Here is a 14,263-nt window from a genome sequence, read left to right on the forward strand (position 1 = left end):
TGAGACTCCTTCGGGTAGTGATAAAGCGGGATATCAAATCCAAACTCTTCTTCTTCTTCAATGTCTGGGAAAATCCAGACGTATGGCAAGCCGTGTCGGAAGTCTAGATTTTGGCGAATTTCCTTTAAAATCACTTGCTCTCTTTTTTTTTGAGATCTTGCAAGCTCAACAACTTTGGGCAAAACTAAAAAATGGTTCAACAACTTTTGTATCTGGATTTTCACTCTTTGAAATATGACAACCCTAACGCACGAGGCTCAAGCTTGGCTAGTTTCTGCTTGTTCCTGGTCTGCTCATGTGTCCATATGAATAAACCAACTCCTTATCCTTTTTTGGATTACTTCTTTTAACAAAATTGACCCCCGTACTTGTGCTGTTGGCACACAGGAGGAAGCCTGTCTCCAGACAGGAATGTCAACAAAAGCCTCCTTTCCCCCTTTTCTTTTTGAACTGCGGTGTATTTCACCCACACGAGGTGAAGGCAGCAGTGAAGAAAAGCAGGCAGAAGCAGCGGCAGCAGGAGAGGAGAGCAAAGTATAGACCACACAAACGCAACTTGGGGAATGAAAGAGATCTTCTTACAGAAATTTGCAGCGGCAACGCAGTGCGACAGCCTGCCATATGGACCCCCGGTCTTAGTGCCGTGGTGCTGTGCTCTCTCGAATGTCCTGCTCCATCATCTGGGATGCTAAACAAAGGGCGCGGAGGGTACCCTCACTAAAATGAGGGCTGCTGGGAAATTGACGGATGGCGATCCACCCCGCAGGATCTCTCACACACCCCTCCTACACGCTGCATCCCAAGAGCAAGAAACAGCATGAAACTACTTGGAGAATGAGTCAGCAGCAGGAACCTGCTGTTCTCTCTGGCACCAGCAGCAAAGCCTTATGGGAAGGAGAAGTGTCATCTTCGTAGAGAGGGGGAAAGTGGCAAATTGAAAAAGAAAAGGCAAAGGAGGAGGGGGAGGGGAAAATAAGGATACAGATACGTGCAGGAGAAGCGCCGAGGCACCAACACTTGGCTCACATATCCATGTAAAGAAGCCCTGCTGCTTCTGCCTCCCCTTCCTGCTTGAAAGAGGAACTTTTATTCCAGTTCGTTGTTTTTCCAATTCAGGGGCCACATTTCCTTCTGGGCAACGTTCTAAGGGCCGCGTGCCGGTGGTGCGCAGGGCCACAGCAAAAGTAAGCAGGGGCAATTGATATAAATTTCACCTACTTTTTCACACACGCACACAGCTCTCTTGTTATCTAGCCAAGCAAGCATATGGCATAAGAGATCAAAGGCATTTTTCCCAGCCAGGCAAAATCACTCGAAGAGGGTCAGTGGAGGGGTATGGCTGGAGAGAGTCCCAGGGGCCAAGTGAAGAGGCCTGGAGGGCCACATCTGACTCCTGGGTGTGAGGTTCCCCACCCCTTCTTTGGAAGAAAAAAAAGCAACTCCAGAAGGGAGAGGTTCTGAACAAAGGAAATAGAGGGTCGGACACCCCTCTCTCCCACCTCAATACCAATGGTTGGTAAAGAGAATAAAGAGGCACCGGCCTAGGAATTTCTGCTTTCCAATGTCCTATCAAGTTCCTTGCCACTCTCAAGTTTGTCCAAATCTTGCTTGCCTGGAACAAAGCTTCTTTGCCTGCCATTGTGATTTCTGCATGGCCGGGGGTTGGACTAGATGACCCCCAGGGTCCCTTCCAACCCCACTATGACTCTCTGATTCTATGACTGCAGCTCTCTGCATTGTTTCCTGGGAGTAAAGCTGCTTTGAATTGAATGGTGCTTACTCCTGAATGGCATAGATTCAGTCCACTGAGCTGTAACAAAATATCTTCAGCCAGGTGAAGAGCAACTTCTAAACTTACCATCTTCCATTTAAACTGCTGTCATGAATGAGGAAGGAACTCCATCAAAGGGAAGTTCTGCTTATTGATGCCCCACATCCTTTGACTACTGCTGTGATAATCCGTCGCAAACTCAAAAGCATCATTGCAGGGCTGTCTTAAGCATATGCGGCACCAGGGTGCAAAAATCCCCCCAGCACCACCACCCCAGGTTGCCCAGAGTTGTCAACCTTTTGGGGTGGGGCAGTGTGTTCTGGGCCAGCCGTCAAGGTACGCAGGCAGGGCAGAGCAGGGCACAGAGGAGCGCGAGGTGGCGCCGCTAGGCCGGGCACCTTGTCGGGTGCGCAGCATGCTCTGGGTGGGCCTCTTCATGGCCCTACGCCAATCCCAGGCACACAGGAGGGTGGAGCCAGCCAGCCGCCTCAGCATCTCGCTGGCTCGGTTGCCCCTGAACTTGTGGCACAGAGCCACACGCAGCAATTAAGCCCGCCACAGTGCTCTGACCAATGGTCCCCAGACTCTCAGCCTGGCGCCACTGAGACCCCTGCGCCCGGGTGCCCCACACCCCTAACGCCTATGGTTAAGACAGCCCTGCCTCGTTGTCACCTCTTGTACTTGCCAAAGCAAGGAGGGGCCATCATTTACCCTGGCGCTCTTGCAGTTGACATCATCCCTCCTCCTCCTCTGAAAAAAAAGAAAAAAGTCCCTGCGCTGTGCTCCAACCCCTGCTCCTCCTCACTACACTAATACTCCCCTCAGTATCCTACTTCCAGAGTCAACATGGGAGTTACAACGCTGCTCTGCAGGCCTGTGTTGATGCAGAATGTGGGGGGGGGCGGAACTGAGCAAATATCTGTGGTACTAAATTTACAGTATGATCGCACTGTTATTCATTCTCGCCGCCCCGCCCCACCATCATTCGCACCACAGATGCACCCTGCTACACAAGTACAGCGTGCCAACTCGATTTTTCGGGGGGAAAATAATGCTTTGAATTTAGTTCGCATTTCTGCTCAGAGTAAAATTAAAAGAGAAAAAGCAGACCAGCCTGAAATTGAAGAGGACAATAATTCTGAGGATCATCAACTTGTGAAAGAAGATATTGTTTCCCCACCCCCACCCTATATGAAAAGAATATAGAATCTCTAACAGCAGCATTTACTATCTTGGGATAAGAAAATCAGACACTCCTACAAACACACACACACACACACTCTATCTCTATCCTCTCTATCTCTATCTCTATCTCTATCTCTATCATCTCTATCTCTATCTCTATCTCTATCTCTATCTCTATCTCTATCTCTATCTCTCTCTCTATCTCTATCTCTATCTCCTACCACCAACACTTTAAGTGACAAAATAAGCAGCGATAGCCACTCTAATGTGAAAAATGGATTCATTCCCCAGCTGAGTGCAAATGCCTGGCACTTTCCAATGATCAAAGTAAAATTACTCTTCGCCGGAGCTCCCACTCAAGACCCCGGTGACTCTAAATTTCATTTGAGACTTTTGGGAGATAATGCTCTTCTTGTATTTGTGATCCTTTCTTCCACTGCAACAGGCAGCTCTCAGTCGCCCCGCTGTGTGGAGATTTTAGACGCCTTAGAAAAATTAGAAATTGCCAAGACTGTTTAAACAGCTGAAGGACTGATTCTCCAGCACTTAAAAAAAAAAAAGTAAGTTGATCTTTTTATTTTATTTTCATTTTTTAAAGGGCTTTGGATTGATTCCATTCACTCTGCCCAAATCACTCACGAGGAAAAAAGAAAACTAGCCATATAGATAAGAAATTGCAGCTGTTGGGTGGGCGTTCTGATTACAAAGTTATGCCTGGAATTGCAAAGGCATTCCACCAATTGCATAACGTGCTTCCTTATTCCTAGCTACCCTATTGTCCAACAACATCTGTATTGCCTACTCTGAGTAGCCGTGGCTTTCCAAGGTCAAAGTCTTTTCCATCACCTGCTACCTGATCATTGGCTACGCTTGCTGGGGCCGATGAGAGTTGGAGTCCTGCAACGTCTGGAGAGTCGCAGCTTCCTGCAGTTCCTGGGAAATGGTCAGGGATTGAACCTGAAACATTCTACATTCAAAGCATGTGTTGTTAAGTACAGTAATTTAATTCACCAAAATAGATAACGCTTGTATGCATTACCAAGTTGCTTAAATTTGATTGGTTGGTAACTGAATTCTAGAGAGTCTAGTAGGTCTCATGCGACTGGCTAACGTTGGTTGCATGGGAGGTATCTAGTGAAGGAAAGACTCCAATTTTACGTGCGACAAGATGACTGTGTTTTAGAATCCACTGTGAACACTGCTAAGTTCAATCGAGTGTGGGAGTGCTTCTTCTGTGCTTGAAAGAAAGAGAGCAAAGCTGCAGGAGAAGGTGAAAGTGGGAATCTCCCATAGGAGCTGCAAGGCATGGCCTAATTGAGATACAGAAGGCTGAAAGTGCTGAGCTCTGGAAAGAGATGAAAATACAGTTGTTTGGAAGTTAGAAGAAGAGACTGTAAGCCCAGGCTTGGAGAAGCACGGGGCTGTAAATGTTATGCTTTGATTCATCTATAAGTTTCTGCAAGTAAAGTCTATGAATGTTAAAGTCTGGAATTGGTTTTAATTTCCAAAGAAGGGTGTCAGTGATATATATGATTTGAGCCTCTTAATTTGCTACTCTTATTTCAACATGTGTCTTCTTACTAGCGATGGCACAAACCAGGTTGCACAACCAAATCACAATACGGGATCTGTTCTGGGATCTAAATTACATGAGTGCCTATGTCTGCAGTGTATGTTACATGGCACAAAAGTCCACTGGGGAAACTGGAATGTTCAAAATTCTTACCAGGAATCTTTTTGGCCCAGCCAATCATGTGGACCAGTTCCTTGTCTGCAAGCTTCGTCAGCGACATCATCATGGAGGCTTCTGTAAACGGTTTGCTGGGGCGGCTCACCAAAACATTTGGCGGCTCGGCTTCAAGTAATATGGAAACGAACTGTTCCGGGGTCAGTGCATTGACCAGCAGTTCTTTTACTTGAATTATGGCTTCATTGTTCTTCTTAACTTTGCCTACGCAGTGCACTGGATCGTCCGAGTTACGGTGGCGCCGAATTATGCGGTAGCCACAGCGCTCTCTTCTTGAACCTGAAATTTACAATATTTCAGAACTAAAGGGAAATTTTCATTAACCCAGTCACCACATTTCCTTTGTGCAGGGAATAATAATAATAATAATAATAATAATAATACAATTATGATATTTTAAAACACAAAACTGGCAAATACAAGAACAATGTACTAATTGCCAAATTCCCCAGTGCGCCCAGCATTCAGGTTGTAGACACGGAAATTAGGTCTACAATCACTTCCAAACTCTATTGGAAACATCATAGAATCATAGAGTTGGAAGAGACCACAAGGGCCATCCAGTCCAACCCCCTGCCAAGCAGGAAACACCATCAAAGCATTCCTGACAGATGGCTGTCAACATAATTGAAAACAACAACAGGCCTTTTAAGACATATCACTTGGTAAGTTGGTAACTCATTTATAAATGTGGAATATTTCTATTTTTCCTTGGGATATACAGTCGTTCCTTGGCTCCCAAACACTTTGGGAGTTGAACGTTCCGGCTCCCGAATGATCGAAAACCAGAAGTGAGTGTTCCAGTTTTTGAATGTTCATTTGGAATCTGAACGTCCGACGGGGCTTCCGTGACTTCTGATTGGCTGCAGGAGCTTCCTGCAGCCAATCAGAAGCCATGCTTTGGTTTCCGAATGTTTTGGAAGTCTAACGGACTTCCAGAATGGTTTCCATTAGACTTCCGAGGTACAACTGTAATAAGTTTGCAAGTCAAGACGTCTACACATATTAAGTTACAGGTAGGTAGCCGTGTTGCTCTGACATAGTCAAAACAAAATTTAAAAAATCCTTCCAGTAGCACCCTAGAGACCAACTAAGTTTGTTCTTGGTATGAGCTTTCGTGTTATTTTGTTTTTACACATATTAAATTAGTGTACCAGCCCTTATTGGTCATAATTTTTTTTCTTTATGAAACTGATCATTCTGAGAAGAATTTTCCAAAAGCCACTGCTGTCCAGGAGTACCTATGATGCCCCTGTTCTTGCACCCCTTAGAGATCCTGCATCAACCTTGTCATTATTTTGCCAAAAATCAATGCCATGCTGACTACCTGTAATTACCGCCACCATTAATAAAGTCAGAAAAGTGGAAGTGCGACCAGCAGCACATATATTCGGTGTCAAACAAGTGACTCATCTTATCCCAGTGATGCCAACCTGGTGCTCTCTCCATCAAATGAGCCTGCCCTCTCCTTTGTTTCCATTCTGCATTGTGCTTTCCCTCCTCTCCCTGCACGCTACAAGGGAAAAGCCAGAGTCTCAGAGAACAGGGAGGAAGAGGCACAGGAAGTGCAGCACACAACCCCTCTGGAAATTTCCCGAAGAGAAGCTTGCTGAAGGGAAGCACCTGAACTTCTCATCTTCCTTTTGAAAATGCCAACCCCTATTTGTCATCTTTTATATGGAGTCCAAACATCCTCCATTGGCATCGCCACTGCCCTGCCACACTGCTTGGGCACAATAGCTCCTCACTGCCAATTACCCCTTTGTAAACAGCAAAAGAGATCATCCTAGCCAGAACAACACATGTCAGCGATTCACCACTGTTGAGCACCAGAAAGAACACTGCCCGGTAGGTCTATTTAAAGATTCAATAGAGGCAATCACCAGCCCCGATTCACCCACCCTGAAATTATAAATATCACGTCCCAGTTTTGATATTTGATTGCTGGGTCGGTCCCAGATTACTACAACATTTTCCACTGCTTTTTCTTACTAAGCACTCTCCACTTCCCTAAGTGATTAGAAGTTCCAGAGGTATCATTACAGGGTATATTTTGCTTTGGATAAGACTGCACTGAAGACTCATCTTTGAATTGCTTGTTTTATTTACAAATATACATCAGATCCTAATGCAAGCGTTAAAGCTTCTGGTCATGATCCAGGTGGAACCAAAGGAGCAGTGTAGACCCCTGGAACCTGCTGGGCTGCTTGCAATCCAGCTCCCTGTCTCATTCTTTGTCCTCTTAATTCAACACTGTTTCTCTACCCTTGGCGTTGGCTGAAGGTGTCACATTCCAAAGGCAGGGGAGAGAAACTTCCCGCCATTGGCTCTTTGCTGAAGATCAACCCGTCATCTCTCACTAGCCGCAAGGAATCAGCCAGCAGTCATCACATTGCCATGGTTTCTGACTTACTGCTATGCCTGAACAGGGAATGCACCAGTTTGTACTCACTGTAAGGCCATAGTAAATGATTTATAATGAATCCCTCGATTTGGGCTGCTTTGTTCCTCCACCTCAAGCATGCAGGGAAAACGTGCCACCCAACCCCTGGCTTAGATTTATGTCCGAACTGGGAATTGTCATTCATTTCACTCCAAACAAACCACAATTTTGTAGTTACAGGTAGGTAGCCGTGTTGGTCTGCCATAGTCAAAACAAAATAAAATAAAATAAATTCCTTCCAGTAGCACCTTAGAGATCAACTAAGTTTGTTCTTGGTATGAGCTTTCGTGTGCATGCACACTTCTTCTATGGAAGGCACCACATTGAGCCACAATTTTGTAGCGCAGGTTTCTTCTTGGCTTACAAATCATGGTTTTGTTGGAGAGAAACGAACCACAAACTTTCTGGCGGTGAGAGCTGTTCAACAGTGGAACAGACTCCTTTGGGAAGTGGTGGACTCTCCTTCACTGGAGTTTGGACAAGATGACCCTCAGGGTCCCTTCCAACTCTACAATTCTAGCAGAAAAACAAATTGTTGCTTTTATCATACCATGAATAACCCAAACCCCGGTGTTTTTTGGGGGGGGCTGGCGGGGGGTTGTGCTTTTTGTAGTTTCTATGATTGCTCCAAAGACAGAACAGAGTACTTATTTGCCATACCCCTGCCTCATTGCACCTTCAGTACATGCCCATTTATTTTAAATTTGCATATAAAAGTCAATAGGAGATTTCGCTTCTAAATGATCAGAATGAGTAAGGAAACAGTCTCCTGTTTCTGCTGAGTTCTGCTTCTGTTGATCCCAGCAGCCTAAAATCCAAGGCTGACAGACAACAACACCCTTTTATCACAGTTGTTGTATAAATGAACTGATTGGGTAGCCTGAGAGAATTCGGCTTTGATTGCAGTATATATATATATAATATCTGTTTCCCTCTCCTAGAATAAAAGGATAATGATTGAGCTGGGCAGGCTCCCCAAATGAAATGAGACACATGAAACCTCAAGGAAAAAAAAATTAATGATTGAAAACTGCTTTTCATTTTCAGCATGAAGTCATAAGTGTCAATAATATTCTTTCCCCTTGAAAACCACTCTGCAATTCAACTCAAGTGACTCCGAAGTTTAGGTAAGCATTCCTGTACCTTGAAAAAAATAACTTCCCATTGCATACAAATAAAATGAACTGGTATAATATATGGCAAAGGGAAAAAATGTAATCAGAATCCTGATACAGTCATACCTCGGGTTGCAAATGCTGCGAGCTGCGCAATTTCGGGTTGCGCACCGTGCCGAACCCGGAAGTAACGGAACGGGTTACTTCCAGGTTCAGCGCTTTGCGCATGTGCAGAAGCACTAAATTGCACTTCACGCAAAGTGCTGAATCACGACCCACGTGTGTGCAGAAGTGCCGAATCACGACCTCGCGTGTGCGCACCAACGGCACTGCGAATGTGCCTCCCGCACGGATCACGTTCACAACCTGAGCATCCACTGTACATGGATTCTTAAAGGTAAAGGGACCCCTGACCATTAGGTCCAGTCGCGGACAACTCTGGGGTTGCGGCACTCATCTCGCTTTACTGGCCGAGGGAGCCGGCGTACAGCTTCCGGGTCATGTGGTCAGCATGACTAAGCTGCTTCTGGCGAAGCCAGAGCAGCGCACGATAATGTTGTTTACCTTCCCGCCGGAGTGGTACCTATTTATCTACTTGCACTTTGACGTAGCTTCGTGTTGGCTCTGTGCCTGCAACCTAACACAGTCAAGAGCATCCAGCAGAATGCAATGGGAAGGGAAGGAGCAAACTGAGGACATGTGACTTTAGGCAGGCAGCGGGTATTGTCAGGTTTTCCCAAAATGGATTTTTAGTACAAGAGATTCAGTGGTGACTCACTCAAGTAAAGCCAGTACAGTCTGTCTGAACCATGAGAATGAAAAATATCAATGATGGCACCAGCATTTTCAAGACACCTTAAGGCAGAAGAATCAGTCCATGGGAAAGACCACCAGCTCTATCCCAGTTGCATATAACCTTCCAGAATTATTGTTGTTTTTGTGTTGTTCTTTAAAGCAGCAGTATTTTTTTTCCTGGTTTTACTGACCAGTATGCAGTACCAGTCCCTTTCCCTCCAAAGGGTTCCCAAACAATATTGAATGATTAAGCTAAGGCCTGATGACCAACCAGAGTTCCAGATCCACCTACCACTGGCATTAATAGAATTCGCACGTGCATAACTGTGGTCAGAATGAGAGCCCGCGACTCCTCTAGAATGTGAGCAAAGATCTGTCACTGAGAAACGCGACAGGACAGACCCAAGGGAATGCAAAACTCACCACATTTCATCATCCCGACTTCGTAGCATTTCCGGAGTCGGCACGCTTGGCAGCTTTTGCGTCTGTTTTTATCTATCGTGCACTGATTCGTCGCTGGGCAAATATAATCGTTGTGTCCTGCAAGGAGAGATGAAAGGGAGGAATACTTGAAGAAGAAGGAAATCACTGCTGCGGACTAAGATTACACCTGCGGCAATTGGTCCAGAGGTTAAGCATTTGCCTGGCGTGCAGTAGGTTCGGGGTTCAAATCCCCAGCATCTCCAAGTAGTACTGAACTCATGCCTGAAACTGTGAAGAGCTGCTGCCAGTCTGTGTAGACAATACTGAACTTGATGGACTGACTTAGGATAAGGCAGGCTCCTAGGTTTCTGTGATTTAAGGATAGGGAAGAAATTCAGTTCACATTTTAAAGCCAAATTGTCTGGGCGGGTGTCAGGAACAGGTCAGCAATAACTCACAAGGTGTCAGTGAAGTTAACTCTTTATGCAAAGAAACAAGGCAGCCCAGGCCTAGTGAGCACAGCAGCTTCTTCAGTAGGTCTTGCCCCTATGAGGCAGAGACAGAATCATAGAATCATAGAATCATAGAGTTGGAAGAGACCACAAGGGCCATCCAGTCCAACCCCCTGCCAAGCAGGAAACACCATCAAAGCATTCCTGACAGGTGGCTGTCAAGCCTCCGCTTAAAGACCTCCAAAGAAGGAGACTCCACCACACTCCTTGGCAGCAAATTCCACTGCCGAACAGCTCTTACTGTCAGGAAGTTCCTCCTAATGTTTAGGTGGAATCTTCTTTCTTGTAGTTTGAATCCATTGCCCCGTGTCCGCTTCTCTGGAGCAGCAGAAAACAACCTTTCACCCTCCTCTATATGACATCCTTATATATATTTGAACATGGCTATCATATCACCCCTTAACCTTCTCTTCTCCAGGAGCTCCCTGTCTTCCCATAGTTGCCTAAGCTTCCTCCACTCCTGGGTCCTTCCCAAGCAACTTGAGGCTCCTTCATCTTGCCTGATACACTCTGGGCACTTCATGCCTCTCTGAGGTCTGGGAGGAGGTGAGCTAGTCACAGCAGCAGCAGGAGGAGACTCCCTGGATTCTTCAGCGGAAAAAGGATGGGGCTAATTTAATAACTATCACGATTCTAAGATGGCGAAGGAGTAACATCTCCAGGCAGAGGCTCCTCTGTATTTAGTGCTTCTCTCCGCCTTCTTCTACCTGAGGTGACTAATTAGCGCTAAGGGAAAATAATTCGGATTCGGATTCTTCAGCAGCCTGCCTCGCCTCTGTCTCCGGACCTCCTTCCTCCCCAGCCTCTGATTCTGCCTCTGATTCTGGACTGCTCTCTGTCACAGCCTCTCTCTGCTCACTAAGCCCCACTGCCTCTTCAGCTTCCGAAAACCTCTTCCTCCTCCCAGTCTGCTCCCTTTTCTCCCTCTCATCACTTGTTGTTGCCCCACCAGCAACCCCCTGGCTCTGAGCCTTCTTCCCCTGGGGGTTCCCCAGCTGGTGCCTCCCACCATTCCTTCTGCATCCATTCCCTCATGCAAACTGGAACATGGCTATCATTCAAAATCCACCCTTATCCACATTTTGTAATACGGCTCTCCAACCAACCATTACAGAAATGCCTGCACTAGAGGCAGGTTTGCACAAAAATGAATAGGACAGGGATAAAAGGTAAAGGTAAAGGGAACCCTTTAGGTTCAGTTGCCGACGACTCTGGGGTTGCGGCGCTCATCTCGCTTTCCTGGTCGAGGGAGCCGGCGTACAGCTTCCGGGTCATGTGGCCAGCATGACTAAGCCGCTTCTGGCGAACCAGAGCAGCGCACGGAAACGCCGTTTACCTTCCCGCTGGAGCGGTACCTATTTATCTACTTGCACTTTGACGTGCTTTCGAACTGCTAGGTGATAGATGGTTTGCAAAAATGGGCACATTGGTCAAAACTGCGTATAAAAATGTGCTTATCGTGAGAACTTTGCACTAAAATGCTGGTTTTGGGGGAGGGAAGGTTCCTTCCCCCCTTTTTAATGGAAATTCTCAAATTGATGCAGACTGTGAAGAACTGAATTTAAGATAGGAAAATGTGAGGATCAAAACTGACAGATCCTCCCATCCCTATTTGGGACACAAGGCATTTCACAGCGTGAGCTGGCAATTCCTAAGTTTTCCTGTATCACGGGGCGACAGTGGCAAGGTTGGCTTGCCCTCGGAGGACCCCAGGGTTGTCTTTCAACACAGCTGCTACGTGGAAGGCTGCCAAACGAAGCCTCGGCTTCTGCATGCTGATCTCACTGCACCGAACACTCGGTATGTGGCCCTGAGCAGTCAGGCATCCTTGATTTGACAAACAGCATCGTAGCAACAGGGAACACGCACAAGCCTTGGAGGGCCTACCAGCTGCCCAGCTAAGCTTCTCGCTTTCCTTTCCTTTCACCTTCACCTTTAGAGAGGCTGCATGCATGTGGGTTTACGGCAGGCTTTCATGAAGCATGCACCTGGTAGCCAGAAGTGAGAAGGAATTGCACGCAGTCAAGTCCCTCCACTGCACCCAGCATAGAAACCAGGTGGGTTGTCCCCTCTTCCGTGTCCAGCACAGAAATGCAACTCTTCTCTTCTTTGGAGATCACTCGTAGCTGAGTAAGATTGTCTTCCATGAACACAGTCTTAACAGTGAATCCGTAGGTGACTCTAGAGGCCAATTCTGGATCCACATGTCCTTCCACTGTGGGGACATAGGTTTCCGGCAGGAATTGATCATGGTGAGGATTTGTCAAACGTGCCTCCCTCTTAGCGTGTTTCTCCCTTTCATCCTGAGTTCGAGTGTCTTCAAAGTCATAGAATCATAGAGTTGGAAGAGACCACAAGGGCCATCCAGTCCAACCCCCTGCCAAGCAGGAAACACCATCAAAGCATTCCTGACAGATGGCTGTCAAGTCTCCGCTTAAAGACCTCCAAAGAAGGAGACTCCACCACACTCCTTGGCAGCAAATTCCACTATCGAACAGCTCTTACTGTCAGGAAGTTCTTCCTAATGTTTAGGTGGAATCTTCTTTCTTGTAGTTTGAATCCATTGCCCCGTGTCCGCTTCTCTGGAGCAGCAGAAAACAACCTTTCACCCTCCTCTATATGACATCCTTTTATATATTTGAACATGGCTATCATATCACCCCTTAACCTTCTCTTCTCCAGGCTAAACATACCCAGCTCCCTAAGCCGTTCCTCATAAGGCATTGTTTCCAGGCCTTTGACCATTTTGGTTGCCCTCTTCTGGACACGTTCCAGCTTGTCAGTATCCTTCTTGAACTGTGGTGCCCAGAACTGGACACAGTATTCCAGGTGAGGTCTGACCAGAGCAGAATATAGTGGTACTATTACCTCGCTTGATCCATGACACCTTTGGTGGCTCGCAGGCCAGTGTTTCCCAGTTGTTGGTGTTTAGACTACATTTTTTTAGATTTGCCTTGAGAGAGTCTCCAAACCTCTTTGGTTGACCACCAGCATTACGCTTTCCATTTTGAAGTTCGGAATAGAGTAGTTGCTTTGGAAGACGATAATCAGGCATCTGCACAACATGACCAGTCCAACAAAACTGAAGTTGAAGAATCATTGCTTCAACACTGGTGATCTTTACTTCATCCAGTACACTGATATTAGTTTGCCTGTCCTCCCAAGTGATATGTAAAAAGTTTCAGAGACACCACTGATGGAATCTTTCAAGGAGTTGGAGGTGGCGTTTATAAGTGGTCCATGTTTCACAAGCATACAGTAGGGTTGGTAGTACAATAGCTTTGCAAACAAGCATTTTGGTTTCACTGCAAATGTCCTGGTCCTCAAACACTCTGCACTTCAATCAGGAAAAAGCTGCACTCGCCAAGGTCAGGCAATGCTGGATTTCGGTATCCACGGTATCCATGTCAACCCTTGTGGAAAGGTAACTGCCCAGGTAGGAGAAGTGATCGACACTTTCCAATGTTACACCATTGAGTTGGATTTGTGGCACTGCAGAGGGGTTGTTTTGTGCTTGCTGGTGCAGCACTTTGGGGTTTTTTTGGGCATGTTTCAGGAAGGGCAGAAATCTCACTCACTCCTCTGCCAGCTCTCCCAGCTCTGCTCCCAGCTAATAAAAATGTCTGCAGGCTAGAAATGTCTGTGGGTTATCAGCAAGGCTAGCTTTCAGGGAAAGAAAAGGCAAATTCTGTTTCATTCTCCTCTGTCCCTTGCAAATATATAAGCCTCAAGTGGGAAGGTGTCCTGGATCATAAAATTATTGCAAACATTTCGTGCTGAATTTCCATAAGCCTTCACAAAAAGCTTTATGAAATTTTTCAGCTTAGATATTTCAGGGTGGAGGAGCTCGTCTGCTCTTTGACACAGATACTAAGAAAATTTAGTTTAACGTGACCTAAAAAAAATCAGTTCTGCAGGATTGCTGGGTGGTTTTTGATAAGCCTTCAGAGACCAGATGTGGAGTCTGTGGTTGGCAGCGAAGGTTGTTTGCAATCAAAGGTCCCCTGGAAGCAAGATTAAAATGTTGGGCCACCAAGTTTCTCAGCATATGTCACGGCCTTCAAAAGGTTATTTTGTCCTGTTCTATAAAGCAGAAACGTATGACATGCACATGTTTTGCTTTCCCCAAATAACATTGAGCTCCTGTAACCAGACCTGCACTAAAACTGACCATTTATTGGGGAGTAACCATTCAAAGAGAATGAGATTTTCTTCAGAGCAAACATGGATTTCAGGCTAATTCAAGAGCAGGAACGGGGCACAGGAAGCAAG

At 46.2% G+C, this 14,263-nt stretch overlaps 1 protein-coding gene across 1 annotated transcript in view; it reads right to left on the reverse strand.

Annotated features, from left to right (window-relative positions):
* The window catches only part of ESR2 (estrogen receptor 2), a 55,835-nt gene that overhangs the window by 18,068 nt on the left and 23,504 nt on the right, over positions 1-14,263 (reverse strand). Inside the window, exons 4-5 of the mRNA XM_033136462.1 lie at positions 9,480-9,596; positions 4,683-4,982 (exon numbers count right to left, since the gene is read on the reverse strand). Of these exons, the coding sequence (XP_032992353.1) occupies positions 4,683-4,982; positions 9,480-9,596 (417 nt within the window). The remainder of the gene's footprint in view (positions 1-4,682; positions 4,983-9,479; positions 9,597-14,263) is intronic.

Source organism: Lacerta agilis, chromosome 1 (assembly GCF_009819535.1).
Source record: "Lacerta agilis isolate rLacAgi1 chromosome 1, rLacAgi1.pri, whole genome shotgun sequence".
NCBI lineage: Eukaryota > Metazoa > Chordata > Lepidosauria > Squamata > Lacertidae > Lacerta > Lacerta agilis.